This window comes from Nyctibius grandis, chromosome 7 (genome assembly GCF_013368605.1).
Source record: "Nyctibius grandis isolate bNycGra1 chromosome 7, bNycGra1.pri, whole genome shotgun sequence".
Lineage (NCBI taxonomy): Eukaryota > Metazoa > Chordata > Aves > Nyctibiiformes > Nyctibiidae > Nyctibius > Nyctibius grandis.
Genome location: NC_090664.1, coordinates 2,899,143 through 2,914,604, shown reverse-complemented (window position 1 = coordinate 2,914,604; position 15,462 = coordinate 2,899,143). Strand labels below are relative to the sequence as shown.

The 15,462-nt window shown below is 40.5% G+C and overlaps 1 protein-coding gene across 3 annotated transcripts in view; it reads right to left on the bottom strand.

Annotated features, from left to right (window-relative positions):
* The window catches only part of ELMO1 (engulfment and cell motility 1), a 319,175-nt gene that overhangs the window by 143,822 nt on the left and 159,891 nt on the right, over positions 1–15,462 (bottom strand). For all 3 annotated transcript variants that reach the window (XM_068404555.1, XM_068404554.1, XM_068404556.1), the window contains one exon: positions 10,065–10,173. In XM_068404555.1, coding sequence (XP_068260656.1) covers positions 10,065–10,173 — 109 coding nt within the window. The remainder of the gene's footprint in view (positions 1–10,064; positions 10,174–15,462) is intronic.

Sequence of the window (15,462 nt, the reverse complement as noted above, 5' to 3'; positions counted from 1 at the left end):
ACGCAAAGTTTTCTAGGAGGTCACGATTTCACCTCCTGGCTCCACCTCATGACACTAAGTCACATGTACTGTTGTTTTGATGCCATAAGACAACTCTCCAGGCTATCTAGAATTCCTCTCCCAAAATGAAGAATCCTCTTCCCTCTCCCTTGCTCGCAGGTATTAAAGCTTTATATTTAAAAATTACACTGAAGTTATTTTTCAAGTCACAAAAGACAGCCATGGCAAAACTTCAGTACAAAGAGACCAGAAATGTTACGAAACAAGAAATTCAATTCCTTGTCACACATGAAGAAATATACCGTGAAAATGCATTCATGATATTTAAACATTTATGCAAGGTTTGTGCTAATCCAGGAATAGAGAACGCCTCATGCAGAGTGAAGAAGTAAAGCTGAAAGGACAGTTTCAACAGTGGTTGTACTCACTTTTTTAATCCTTCTACATGGAACAGCGCAAAATATAACCCCACAAACTCCTGGTTTTATTTTATTTAGCCAGCACTATTGAAAGCTCTCACTGAATATGAACATCTCTACGGTCTGTAAAAGGCCTGAGGGTCTCTAGCTTTCTCCTGTCACAGTTCCAGCTAATCTACACTTCTTCAAGAAGGGCAAGTGAAGTTTAATTGTTAGAAGCTAATTTTCTTAAGCTTTTCATTAGCAAGCATTTCAACAGAAATGAAAGTGACGGATGGTATTTCAACACGCACATAACATCAGTAACCCAATGTTAAAAATCTGTGTCACCTCAGAGCAGCTCCAGTCCTTCAGGTTATTCACCATTACTGTTATTTTTACTTGCAAAGACAGAGGTTGATGGGTAAAGATTTAGAACAGAGTACATTAAGGGCAGTTTGATCACGTTTAACAATTAACTACTGCTAGTGAATGATAAATAATTTAAAGAAAATCTATTAAGATCTTAGGCTCTCATTACTCTATTTTCATTGTGGTTTTGATAAACTCTTTGAGAAAACACTCTTGAAAAAAATAAATCAAGGACATGCCCTTTTTAATTGATCAGGAATGATCGATGGCCAAGTATAACCCCTCCATGAAAACAGTTCTTCCAACAGTTTCAAGTGGGTCTATGATCAGTCAGTTTAAAGTAGCTTTCCACAGAATCAAGCGGTGCCAAAAGTTAAGTACAATTATATGACAAAAATTAAGTATTCCCTGCTTTGGGGTTTTTTCCGACAACACCTATATTCATCTGTTTGGTCCACCAAGCAACAGAAGGAACAGTGCACAGCTGGAGAAGCAGCATGTGTTAACCAGAGAAAGGCTTCAGATAAATGCAACTAAGCCGTACTCAGTGCCTGCCTTACCCCTGGTTAGTACTGCGTCAGGGCATTCTGCCTGATCTCCTCTCTCAGAAGCCTGGCAATTTGAATTTTAAATACTTTTAAAGCTCAGAAGCTCCCCTCACAGATTTAAGTTTTAAAAAGGGATCTATTTTACTCAGAATAAACGAAGTTTCTAAGTCTAAGAAAGTAAAGCTTTCTCACAGAGGACCTGCCTAGTCAATAGCAATCCAGAAGTGCCTCCAGTGCCTTGCAAGCACCCGTGAAGCTCCACGTGCAGTGACAACCTGGGACAATTAGTGGTACATTCACCACCTCAGAGCCAGCTCAGCAGGGGGTTGTTACAAGGACATTCATCCACCCAAGGAAGGGGGCATTCTTTGCAAGGCCTCGTGTGTTCCGCAGAATACCGCGCACTTTCTAGCCTTTGCAAGCACAGTCTTGTCTCAGGAGCTACAGGAATCAGCAGTTAATGCTGTTATCATGTCAGCAGACATCCTGCTAATGCAATTGTCCTCAAACCCCCAAATCATTCTGCCTTTTCCAGATACCAAAACCTCAAGCGCATCTCTTCACCTGCAACACGGCTTCCTTCCACCCTCAAAATCCTTCAGCTTTGCCAACACAAACATTTCTGGAATATACAAAGCGACATTAAAATACACTGAAAGTTGCCATTAAAACAACATTGGGCTTTTATATATTGCTCGATTCTGTGTACAATTCATTAAGTAACTACATTCCTCTTTTAAAAGGAGCAGCTGCAAAATTTCCAGTCTGCTGCACAGCAGTGCTGTGAAACCATGAGGGCTTACTTCAGACTGGAAGCACAGCTTGCTGCAAAACACAAGAGACTTTGGCTCCTTTTAATAAACCTGTATTTATAAAATATTAACACAAAGTGAAATAAGAAGGTCCAGAATGGATTCCAAGATTATTTTTCTCTTAATTTCAACCTGTTCAGCATTAAACTGCCCCTGAACAATGAAAAACGTACAGAAGTTGTTCCAGATCAGCAACAAACATTTGGCTACATCTCAGCTATCTGAAGCTCCTTCCTTCTGCAGGTTTGCAAGTAAACTTTAAAAGCCTGAATTTTATTATAAGATTTTGCCTATTGTTTCCTGCTTCAAGGCAGACACCATTAGAATCATAAAAACATTTAGCTTGGAAAAAACCTTGAAGATCATAGATTCCAACCGTTAACCTAACACTGCCAAGTCCACCACTAACCCACGGCCCTAAGCGCCATGTCTACACGTCTTGTAAATGCCATCAAGGATGGTGACTCCAACACTTCCCTGGGCAGCCTGTTCCAATGTTTGACAATGCAAGAGGGAAGTTTGTTGTCATGTTTTTCACAGTGTTCACTTTTATCTTCTTGGGAAACCAACAAGTGCGGTGGAACACACAGAATTATCCAAGCTCAGAAGTGATGTGGAGTTTTCAAAATATTTTCAAGATATTTTGAAGATTTTACTTTATCCATACTTTTTCCTGTGGCAATAATCCCAAAATACTTTAACCTGTGGCAATTTATTCCTATGGCAATAATCCAAAATACTTTAATATTTCTTATTTGCTGTCACATCTGCCCAGACTTTTAAGTTATGACATTGTCCATTATAGCCTATTAGAAAAATGGGAACTGGGTTCCAGTAACCACGTTAAAACAAATTACAGCTGTTATTCTACCACACCATCAAGTCTGCCAAAGACACAGCTTCCAGTAATCACAGAAAATCAACATCAAGATTTTTTTTTTTCCTTTTCCTCTCATCATTCTTCAGCTTTCTGTTCTGCTAGTTCCCTAGTTCAGCATCCTCACAGCTAATGCCTATATCTTACTCCCAGTTTGAATTTATCAGGCTTTAACTTCCAGGTCTTGATTCTCACTGTCCCTTTCATTACCAGATGAAAGAGCTCTTCACACTTAATCAAGTTACCTCTTTGCTGTCTTTTGGATTCATTAATCAATTTCTAAAAAAATCCCTTACATCCACAGTTCTTTCTTGCCCTTAGTGTTATTTGAGTTCCCCCCCTCACACACCATGCTTTTTATTATCATTATTAATAATACTGAAAATTGAGTAAATGTGATTTTAAAGCAGCTAAAGAATCCCGCACCCAGGACACCCTAAGGTTAAGCACTTCACACATCCAAAACAAGTTATGATCCCTGCTCCACAGAGCAGACATATGGCTGTAGACAACAGGAAAAAACACACGAGGATACAAGACAGACGAGGGTGGCTAGCTAACTGACACAGAAGCCAACAGTACAACTTTGAAGCCAACAATGCCATGTGTAGAAAGCAACATTCCAAAATCTCACTGTCACTCAGAGATGAAACATCTTGCTCAAAAGGTGCCTGCAGCTGTGTTGCTCATACTCTCATAAATTACAGTAGATATTTTGTAGAGACTTCACAGTTTACCATAAGCTTGAAGAGACTGAGACTTTTTAGAGCAAGAAGAGGTTAATTGCAAAGAGATTAATACTCCCCTAGAAAAAGAAAGTTTTATTCTGTCTCTCCTGCAGGACTGTGCCAGCTAACAGGAACAGAGGACTGTGTGATAAAATAAGATTCTGGTATCATACAAAAGAAAAGTACAATCCAGACTACTCAGCAAGTTGTTAGCTTAGCATCAAGAAGGACATGCATATTTCTATGGTCAGGAACAGCTAATTTGCTAATGATGTTTCCAAAGGAACCCTTGAAACTCAAGATCAATATGGAATATCTTAGATATTGTTTTTCCCCTTCGCTGCTACTGAAATCGTTTTCAAATGTTGTTTATCTTCCAGCCTTCACTCAAGATGTGCTTAATTTTTGCCGTGACTGGGAGTTATCTGATGTGGTGATGGCCTGGGCAAGAGGATAAAAAGGTGGATACGTAAAAATGAATGCAGTAAAAAACTAAGACAGAGGAGGTTAGAATTTCTGTTTAATTATTTTATCATAGTCTAAAGATAAAATATAAGCTCAGAATGAACCAGAAAACTGCTACCTTTCACTAAATACCTTTTTGTAGAGAAAAGTTTTTCAACTTCCTAACAAACATCTGACTCGTAAAATGCTTCAGTCTCCAGAAAACAAAATTGCAAGAAGTGTTAGAACACTAAAAATTCCCTTATCTAGTTTTATTTACTGTTTCTGGGGCTTTATTCTATTTAAATTTAAGAGAAGGAGGAGTAGGAAGAGGAGGGTGAAAGGGCAATTAGCTTTCAAGCAAGGGGAAAAAATTTAAAAAATGACATTCAGTTATAAAAATATTGGATTTGCTGTAGCAAAAGGAAAATCAAACCAGGTGAGCCCTCAGGTCTAGAATGCTGATCCTGCAGTGACCAATATGCTTCCAGGGAAAGACCACCAGAAACAAGCTACACTGCACACTACGGATTGTGCAATGCAGAGGAAAAATTGTGCAAAGACAAAAAAGTGCTTCATGAGTCTTGCAGCGATGAGCTTACTCCTTGAAGCGTGAGATTTGATTACCTTCATCTCAGAGGGTACAACCATGAATATCACTGTACACCTTCTAATGCCCAGCACGTTCTATTTGATAAAGGGAGAATAATGTAAGAATTTCTAGACCACTTCAATTCTGCAACCTAGGCAATAATCGCAATGAGAAATGTATAACAAGAACATGTACAAACAGCATCAAGGGCATTATACTACATTAGCATTTAGACCTTCTCTTTCAAAGAAAAAAAATCCAATAAATCGATCAAATCTAACAAAACCCCAGGACAATTCATTCCCCACAACAGAAAAGCAAGAGAACCCAGTGAAGAAGTTGTTTATCTGACAGAAGTTTCAGCACAACACAAATGTCTGACATGTGGCATACACCCCTGTGGTCTGTCAGAAAGCTTGAACATAGATTTTTGCAAAAGCCCCTAAACACCACCCATCAAAACAATCAAATGGGAACACTGGCACTTCAACATCTGTGTCCTGCTCAAAAATACACTGAAAAATACGCAAAGTCTGACATGCCTTAACTATAGAATAACTTCAGGCAAGCAACAATATTGGCTTATGAACATCTTTAGACAACCCATGGTAGCACTGTCTTTCCTCAGTGCACACAGCACTAATTTATCCTTCATCTGTCAGCTACAAACCTCCTCACCAGCTTCAATACGAAACAATTTCAGTCGAACCTGTACAGAGATAAGACAATGAGCCTGGGAAGCTGTGCCAGTTCTGCATAAATCAGGTAACACAGTCAAATACCACCTCCTACCAGGAATGAGGGCTTGAAGGGGTCTTGAGGGTAGGAACAGTGTCACAAGCTGAGCAGAGGTACATTGTAGACACAGATCAGAGAGGATTAGGGCTACTTACGTAAAATGCTGAGCTCAAGTTCTTTCTTATGATAAATACTAGGTTTTAACAAACACCAGATTTCCCATTAAATTTACCAATTCCAGTTCTGGAAGGTCTTTCGGATCTTGTTTTTAATTTTTTTTATTTATCTGCAATGTTACTGCTTCCCAGCAAAGCCAGGACTCTGTTATGTGGGTATTCCTTCTCCCCTGAGCATATATGTCATGTACTGAAACTTGAATGAAGAAGAGGAAAGACAGAGGTTACCTTAGCTTTCACAGCTACTAAGGAGAAAAAATGAATGGCCTGATCTTTTCTGATCTTTTTAAACTTGCCAGTGTACCAGGGATGTGGAGTGTCAAAGTGCCTTACCCTACAGAAGGAGGACTGATCACTGGGATAAGCGTTACTGTCAGATGTCAGCTCCAACACACAGACAAGAAGCAAATCATCTTTTTAGCCAAGATATACAAAGGAAGATATTACTGGAGAAATCAGAACTACAACAGTGTTTGCCACGACGAGTGCCTTGGCAAGTACTCAGTAAAGCCCTTCTCTTCAACACTTTTTTTACAGCAACAGTAGCACAAGATTAAAAGATTTATAGTAAAATAACCCACTCTTTCCTGATTCAGAGATTTCATTGAAAAGGCTTATGGACATGTTTCATTCTAACTTCCATGTTACTTAAACACTACACCAACCTTTCTCTTAAGTTTTAGCTCCTCTACTCTGCAAGTCCACCTCTGTAAAGCAGTTACCATATGCTCAACTCACAGCTTGCACTTGAGCTTCCTCTGCTTACACAAGATTTAAAAATATGCTTAAATGCTTTGCTGAAGAAGAGATGAATTTCCAAGTCATGAACATTTTGGAAACAAGGTCAAAGAATTAAGAAGTCCAGTACCTGGATTTCATAGAATCACAGAATGGTTTGGGTTGGAAAGGATCTTAAAGATCATCTAGTTCCAACCCCCCTGCCACAGGCAGGGACACCTTTCACCAGACCAGGTTGCTCAAAGCCCCATCCAACCTGGCCTGGAACACTGCCAGGGAGGGGGCAGCCACAGCTTCTCTGGGCAGCCTGGGCCAGTGTCTCACCACCCTCACAGGAAAGAATTTCTTCCTAATATCTCATCTAAATCTCCCCTCTTTCAGTTTAAAACCATTCCCCCTCGTCCTATCACTACATGCCCTTGTAAAAAGCCCCTCTCTCGCTTTCCTGTAGGCCCCCTTCAGGTACTGGAAGGTGCTAGAAGGTCTCCCCAGACCCTTCTCTTCTCCAGGCTGAACATCCTCAGCTCTCAACCTGTCTTCATAGGAGAGGTGCTCCAGCCCTCTGAGCATCTTCGTGGCCCTCCTCTGGACTCGCTCCAACAATACAAAAAGACAAGAGGTGGCATGCCTTTAACAGTGTCTTGTGAGTCCTTACTGGGATGAATGCATGCTTGAAAGGACCAAAAAGAAACAGCAAAATGTCTTCTTGTTGCCTGAAGGTATTTAATACAGTGGAGCAAGGGGAATATAATCAGCATTAAAGTGCTCTTCATAAATAATGGACAGTCTAGCAGCTTTTATCTGCTCTGCACTTTAAGAAAGTTTCTACTGCTGAATATTTTATGAGCAAAAGGTAATTTATTGTGGCTTTTAAATTATACAATTCAGAAACTGTTAGGAAAAAAGTTCTACGTTCCAATACCACAATGACTAGTCTTGAATTTCTAAAGAAACACTGGCAGCCTAAATACATATTTTGAAACCTAACACATACAAACTACCAGGGACATCTTTGCCCTAAACTGTAACTACTAATTTTTAAGATATGTCCAATCCTATTCAGCAATAGAGTATTTATTTTCAAGTGAAGAATAAACCTGAATGTACACTTTCCGAAAATGTCAGCTCCAGTTTGCACTTCTCAAAAAAATATACAGCTGATCATGGGTCATTTAAGATGCGCATCTGTGACAGCCATTTTCAAGAAAACTGCTTTCTGTAGATTATTTTAAAGGCGTATTTTATTACAGCCTTTTAAAATGACAATTAGAGTTCCACATAAACAAAACCATTAAGGAAACATACTGACGAACAGGTGAATTGTCAAGATGAGTTAGAGGTAACCTTAGCTCTGTCCCCTGTGAGTAGAAGGCTACGATGCAATCTTATTTTCGCACCCAGAGACAGATGCTCTGTGGGTGTAGATTAGCATGACTTTACAAAAGTCAGTCATACTACATCTGGTTTCTATCAACAGAAGCACCAGTGCACTTCTCAGCATCAAATCTTCTCTGTACGACGTCACACGCCTACGGAAGAACGCCGCAGGAGCCTGCTGCAAACCAGCACACCTAGCGTCCCAGTGACTTGCAGCTTTAATAACACCAAAGCAAGTGGTTTCAGAACATTAAAAGGTAACGTCCCTTAGCCAGGGGGGAATCCCCCAGCAGCCCTGGGGAATTTTTCAGTTTTCTTTCTAACCCCACACTTCCAAACCATAGAGCTATTCTAATCAAGAAAAATCAAAACCAAAAAATCCCCCAAACAAAAAAATACAATTCATTTTCTTTCTAAAGCTAAGACAGAAAAAAATAGCTTTCCTTTCATATTTTCTTCATATGGTAATTGAGACTCCACCGCAAATCCTCTTATTTTATTCACAGTCCCCACTTTAAAAGACCAGATAATGAAAAAGTTAGAACATGAAAGGAGCTATCTGCAGAAGTTAGAAGCAATTGGAACACACAGTAGCACACCTGGCACATCATCTACATACTAATACTCCCTGCACATGGACAACAAATATGTCTGTGGCAAAAAAAAAGAGGTTTATTTATTGAGTGACTTCTTATGACACAGCAAGGAAGAAGTCTGAGACACCTGGCTAACCTCTACAGCAATCATCTTTCTCAGCAGCAAAGGGCAGTGCAAGTCGCGTGGAGTGACAGGACATTCACAAAAACACCATGTACAAAGCTGCACTTTGGATTTCACATATTTTTCTGTGCATTGGTAAAAATAAAATTGATCTTTAGCACTTAACTCAAATAGGCTTACAGCTTTGTGGAGATGATATGTCCCTCCTACATTTACCAGCGGAAAAATTCAGACAGAGCTATCATGCATGATTTGGCATTAGACACCTCAGCTGCAGCAGTAAGGTTATTTTCAGGGAGACATATCTGCTACAGTGTGAACCTTACACAACACACTACCATACATCTAAAATAGCTGCTAAACTCTTTATTTATAGGCATAGTGAATGTGCTCCTTAATAACTCTGGTTTACTTGGGATGGTATTCAAAAGTAAACATCATATCACTCATCCACGTCTGTGAAATACTGAGTGTCAATTTGGAAGCCGCAAGAAATGCACAGGTTTTAGCCTGGCCCATTGCACAGAGAGAGGTTTTTCCTGTGGCCAATAAATTCTCTCAAGACACTGCACTTAAAAGCTTTAGATGTACTAACAGCCAAACCATACGTTTAAAACAGAGCGTTTGACATCTCTTGCAGAGCTGGTAGGAACAAGAACCAATGATACCTGTAGGTTTTCTTGATGCCTTTTGCACGGCTCTTCTCTCACTACATTTCATGGACTTGGGTGTAAAGGTAAAGGAAAAATCTTTATTAAGGAAAAAATTCAAAAGCAAGAAAATGTCTCTGAAGGAAACAAAGCATCTCAGTTGTGCTCCCTGCTTGTGCAACAAGAAAATGAAGCTCGTGGTACTGCTTGCCAAAACAGACTGCAGCTGGATCCAAAACGTTACTGATGGGTAACTGAAGCTTATATATATTGATAGAAATAAACACCAACAGTCTAGACTAATGAAGATACAGACATGCTCTTCTGCTTGATAGTATCTAACAATTTGTCAAGGGACTGTAATCAAAGCGAAAGACAGCTTGTTTACGCTGTATTAAAATACAATACTTCGTATCACATTCTTAGAGCAATTATACATACATCATCTGGTATTTAGATGGAGCTTTAGATATCTAAGAGAAAACGGGATGTGTCAGTTTAGATGAGCAATCCCACAAAGAATGACTATGATACTCGGATAAAACCAGCCTATGGACAAGCCCGTGGAATGGTAAGACCGTGAAGCCTACTACACCAAATCACCCAACTGCAAATTAACTGACCCCTCTGAAAATGATGCAACTGCTCTGTTCCATATAGAAGAGATTCAATGACCGGGTGCCCATTTCCCCTACTCCACCCTCATCCCTGGTACGTCGACAAATTAGTAAAAGACACAGAAAAATAGGCATAGTCATATTGTACACTGTGCCAGTACAATATGCAACCATACTGAGAAATGATTCTCAGAAGAAAATTCCCTCATTGAAATAGACCGGGTATCACTGAACTCACTCCATGGTTCTTGGAAGTCAAACAAACAGGTCAACTTACGTAGTTCTCCTACTTTCAGTATTTCGCACAGCATCTTTGTCAGCTCAATGCTACTTCGGCCAAACGGGCACTCGTGCTTGTCTTCTCGACTGCTGTTCTCCAGGACAATCTGAAGGAGGAAACAAAATGGACAATAATCAGTTTGAAGAACCCATGAGATGAAGTAGTGTCCTCCACATCCAACATTTACAAGATATACGAGGTTGAATTTAGGAAACTGTATGTGGAGGCTCTGTTTTCATAAACCTTAGCCCTCCCCCAGCTACATCATCTATGTATGAGGTAGTCAGCAACACAGAAGCAGTCCTGCTCCATGACCACCTGGGAAGCTTTGCCATCCCTATGCACTGTTGCTCTTCTGCACCACCCCTGGCTTGGAGAAACCGCAGTAGAAGCCAACGAGAAAGAAATAGTTTCATTTCAAATTTGTCAGTTAAAGGAAATTAGATATAATGATTCATAGACATGAACACACCTAGAAGAAACTATAAAAAAAAAAAGTAGGATCAAAATTGCATTTTGGATTCAGGCTCCAAAAAAGGTCCAAGTGTGAAAAATCAAACTGAAGTCCACAAAGGAAGAAAACGAGTGCATTTTCTCTATTATGGAAGAAACTTGTGCTTGTGTGCAAAACATTTCAGGGATCACTCTTGCATGAAGTCTATGAATGCTGCAAAAACTACTCAAGGAAAGCCTTTATATTCTCTGCTGAGTGACACTGCAGAATAAATGGGAGAAAATAATCCCTTTTATACCCATTAAGCTCTGCTGTTATCAGATACATTATTTCACTGTAGATGAAAAAATTGGTTATAAAAATACTATAGATTTCGTTGAAGCTGTGAGCCTGAAAAGAGAGCAAAATAGGGGCTGGGGAAAAAAAAAAACAACAAATGGTCAAAACAGATTCGCTTTAAGAATTGTCTTTGCAGTAACTAACTTTGCCACCAGCTTTAAAAAAAGAAACACACCACACCCTAAACAGCTGCTGCATAACCTGGGGATGAGGGACAGAGGAAGAAAACGAATTTCAAAGAGATTTCGTCAAGCACCAGAGAACCTCAGAGGCTCTCTACATTTTCTTCACAAACAGGTGTTTAGACATTGCTCTCTGCTTTGCATTCCTCCTGTCTCTTTAGCTCCATCTTCATCATGTTTTTGTTTGTTTGGCTTTTTTTTTTTTTGATTGTGTTTTTGGTTTGTTTTTTTGTCTGTTTATTTTAAATCTTTCCATTTTGGCAGCAAAGAAAGCTTTACAAAAGGCTCCAAGGCTGGAACTTTACTCAAAACAACGTGGTGGAGTAGAAGACCCATGCAATGCTCAATGCCAACAGATCTTAGCTGTGACTGCTTCATGGTCTCTTATGTGCAGAAGCCTTCTCTGTGAAGCAGGTAAGGTAAAAGTGGGAAAAGAGTGAAAACCCAGAAGCAAGTAGGAAAGTTACGTGCTTCACCGAGCATGCCAAAGCCTCTTCACCAAGTGTGTATTTTAGTCCTCCTATACAAAGGACAGCCTCTAGCTGATACTCTTCTCCCAACGCATCATCCAGAGATGTAAAAGGACGGTGGCTTTCTGTATTATGAGAGTGGATGATCACTTTATTTTGTTTCCCAGTGTTGTTGTTGTGTTTTTTTTTTTTTAAATCACCTAAACTTCCTGCAGAAGCTTAAAAAGTCATGAGGAATATGATAAATATTTGACTCCCACAAATTTTTACTGGGCTTTTCCAACAGGATGGTGTCAGAATCACGTTCACCAGTCTTCCAAGAGGAGTTACTTTTCCTTCTAAAAGTTTTGGTTTAAATTACATCTAATTGTTCCATGTCATCTCTGGATAACAGCTGTATCAAATCAAAGAAACACCTCTGCAATTTTTGTTTTACGTTGCTGCAGCCACTGTTCAAGGAACATGTGAATATGACTTTGCGTTCTGGATGATTCATCCCCTTTCAGTCTCTTTCATGGAGGACAGTGCTACATTTCCATACCCAAATGCAGGAGTAATGATAGAGCAGCACAAGTGCAATGTAAAGCTGTGTCTCAACACCTCCCTGAGATCACTTCTCTTGTTTTATTATTACTGTGTTTTATCTCTCACCTAATAAAACATAAAATCTGCATACTGGAGCAGGGGACTGCTTTGACACAGATTTAGATACAGCAGAGAAACACTGGTAATGAAATCAATGGAGAGGCAAAATGAAAGGGCAAGGGGGAGGGGAAGGGAAGCACTCGGATCAGCACTCCTGCTCGCTTCTGGCAAACGCATTTTGTTGAGTTTCACATTAACCCGACACATTAACATTTCATGAGCACATAAATATTTAATGGTGACACCGTATATGCGTATAATGTAAGGCAGAATTACAGCAATCAATAAGAATGCCACGAGAAATAGTTAAGGCACTGTGTATTGCTATACAGCAAATTAAATGGCAATTTGAGTAATCAATATGTAAAGCAGCCTTGGAATGATCCTCAGACACACTCTCTGCAAGCTTCATCTTTTAGCATTTGCTGTGCAAAATAAGGCAGAGCTGACATGTTACATTTCTATAAGAAAGGAAGATGGAAGGCGCTTTACTACAGCTAAATATCTGTAGGCAAATTTGACATATACAGATCTTGAGTCAGAAACAGCAATGGTAAAAAGGGAAAGAAAAAGAAAGAGGTTCTTACAAACACCCAAAGAGAAATCATTTCTATTCTTGGCAACAGATTTACAACACTCATTCTTATATTTGTAATACTCTTCACGACTTCGCGACTCATATCCCGTTCCAAAGCAAAATGTTATAAATACAGCTGATAAGGGCATGATTTTAATGTTATTTCCATTCTCACTCTGGTTATGGAGGAGGAATAAGCAGGGAATGGACATGATTACTTCCTAAACTGGTAAAAACAATAGCAGGGAAAGAAACACAACACAGCTCTAGACTGAAAATACTTCTGCATGTCTAAGCTGCCTTAATTCCCATTTCTATCACACAGTTATTCTACCAAGGAAAGGAAATTGTGAGGAAGTCACAAAGCCCACACAACCTTCATTCAAATGGAGGTCTATCATTAATGCTCACGAAGTGGCTGCATCCTATTATCTTCCCCCTCCTCCCCCTCACAAATCTACAGCAAGTTGCAGATCCACCAGACATTTCACAATCGACAGGTACGGTGGTTAAATTTTGCTTGGGGAAACAAGTATTTAAAGGCAGAAACCATGGACATTGCAGAATAACTCTTGGCATCATAGAATCATTTAGGTTGGAAAAGACCCTTAAGATCATCAAGTCCAACCATAAACCTAAGACTACCAAGTCCACCACTAAACCATGTCCCTGTGTGCCACGGCTACACGTCTTTTAAATACCTCCAGGGACGGTGACTCCACCACTTCCCTGGGCAGCCTGTTCCAATGTTGGCAACCCTTTTGGTGAAGAAATTTTTCCTGATATCCAATCTAAACCTCCCCTGATGCAACTTGAGGCCATCTCCTCTCATCCTATCACTTGTTACTTGGGAGAAGAGACCAACACCCACCTCGGTACAACCTCCTTTCAGGTAGTTGTAGAGCGGTAAGGTCTCCCCTCAGCCTCCTCTTCTCCAGGCTGAACAACCCCAGTTCCCTCAGCCGCTCCTCATAAGACTTGTGCTCTAGACCCTTCACCAGCTTCATTGCCCTTCTTTGGACACGTTCCAGCACCTCAATGTCTTTCTTGTAGCGAGGGGCCCAAAACTGAACACAGCATTCAAGGTGCAGCCTCACCAGTGCCGAGCACAGGGGGACGATCACTTCCCTAGTCCTGCTGGCCACACTGCTTCTGATATAAGCCAGGATGCTGCTGGCCTTCTTGGCCATCTGGGCACACTGACAGCTCATATTCCATCTTCCTTCATTCCTACCTTGACTTTGGTGTGCTTGTCTGCCCTTTACTTTAATATTAGGAATCTACCCCTGAACATGTTCAAGGCCAGGTTGGATGGGGCTTTGAGCAACCCAGTCTAGTGGAAATGTGTCCCTGCCCGTCTCAGGGGAGTTGGAGCTAGATGATCTTTAAGGTCGCTTACGACCGTAACCATTCTATGATTCTATTATTCTATTCTACTTCTGCCAGTTTTTCATTTCTTCATTCCTTGCAGAGCTACACAATTGGGAAGGTCCAACATGGAAACGTGGCTTCTCATACACTAGATGTTATACAGACAAAAACCAAAACCCAGCTCATAGTATGGGAGTACTAAATGCTGCAGATCCTCTTCTCTTCCTCTGCTCCTTTGATCAATACTGCCAATTACCATGAGGCAAAGCAGAAAACCACCATGATGTGTAAAACTCAGTAACAACAACATATTTTTTTTCTTTAGGGAAAAGCAAAAAAATCCAGACAAAAATCTCAAGAAAAGGAAAACAAGAGAAAGAAAATTATGTGACGAAAAGACATTAACAAGCAAGAGAGAAGAGAAAGCTGATTTTTTAAAAGTAGATTGTTCTAAAAAAAACCAGACACAACTGCAGCTCAGAAAAAGGAAGAAAAAAGAGAAAGTGAGACAAGCATAGAATGACAACAAAGTTATATCACAAGAAGAATGAGATTAATTGACTAGCAGAAGAAGAGAAAGGAAGAGTTTTAAAAATGTTTTTAAAAATGCAAGGAGGTGAATTTTTTAGGAAACCAGTGTTATCCATTTTCTTGACATTTCTACAGAAGAAACCGTAGCTTATTAAGGCATGGGAAATTTACAGCATTTGTAGCAGAATACAGATCTGTACGTTTTTAGTATTTTTAAGTTACCTACTATATATATTTCTCCTCTCTTATTTACAAATTCACGCTGCAAATGGAAGAGAAACATGAGCCAGCAGTGTGCCCAGGTGGCCAAGAAGGCCAATGGCATCCTGGCCTCTATTAGGAATAGTGTAGCCAGCCGGTCTGGGGAAGTGATTGTCCCTCTGTACTCGGCACTGGTGAGGCCGCACCTTGAGTACTGTGTCCAGTTCTGGGCCCCGCACTTCAAGAAAGATGTTGAGGTGTTGGAGCGAGTCCAGAGGAGGGCAACCAAGCTGGTGAAGGGTCTGGAGGGTCTGACCTATGAGGAATGGCTGAGGGAGCTGGGGGTGTTTAGCCTGGAGAAGAGGAGGCTCAGAGGTGACCTTAGTGCAGTCTACAACTACCTGAAGGGAGGTTGTAGTGGAGTGGGAATCGGCCTCTTCTCCTGGGCAACTAGCGACAGGACAAGAGGACACAGCCTCAAGCTTCACCAGGGGAGGTTCAGGTTGGACATTAGGAAGCATTTCTTCTCAGAAAGGGTCATTAACCATTGGAAGGGGCTGCCCAGGGAGGCGGTGGAGTCACCATCTCTGGAGGTGTTTAAGAAAAGACTGGACATGGCACTTAG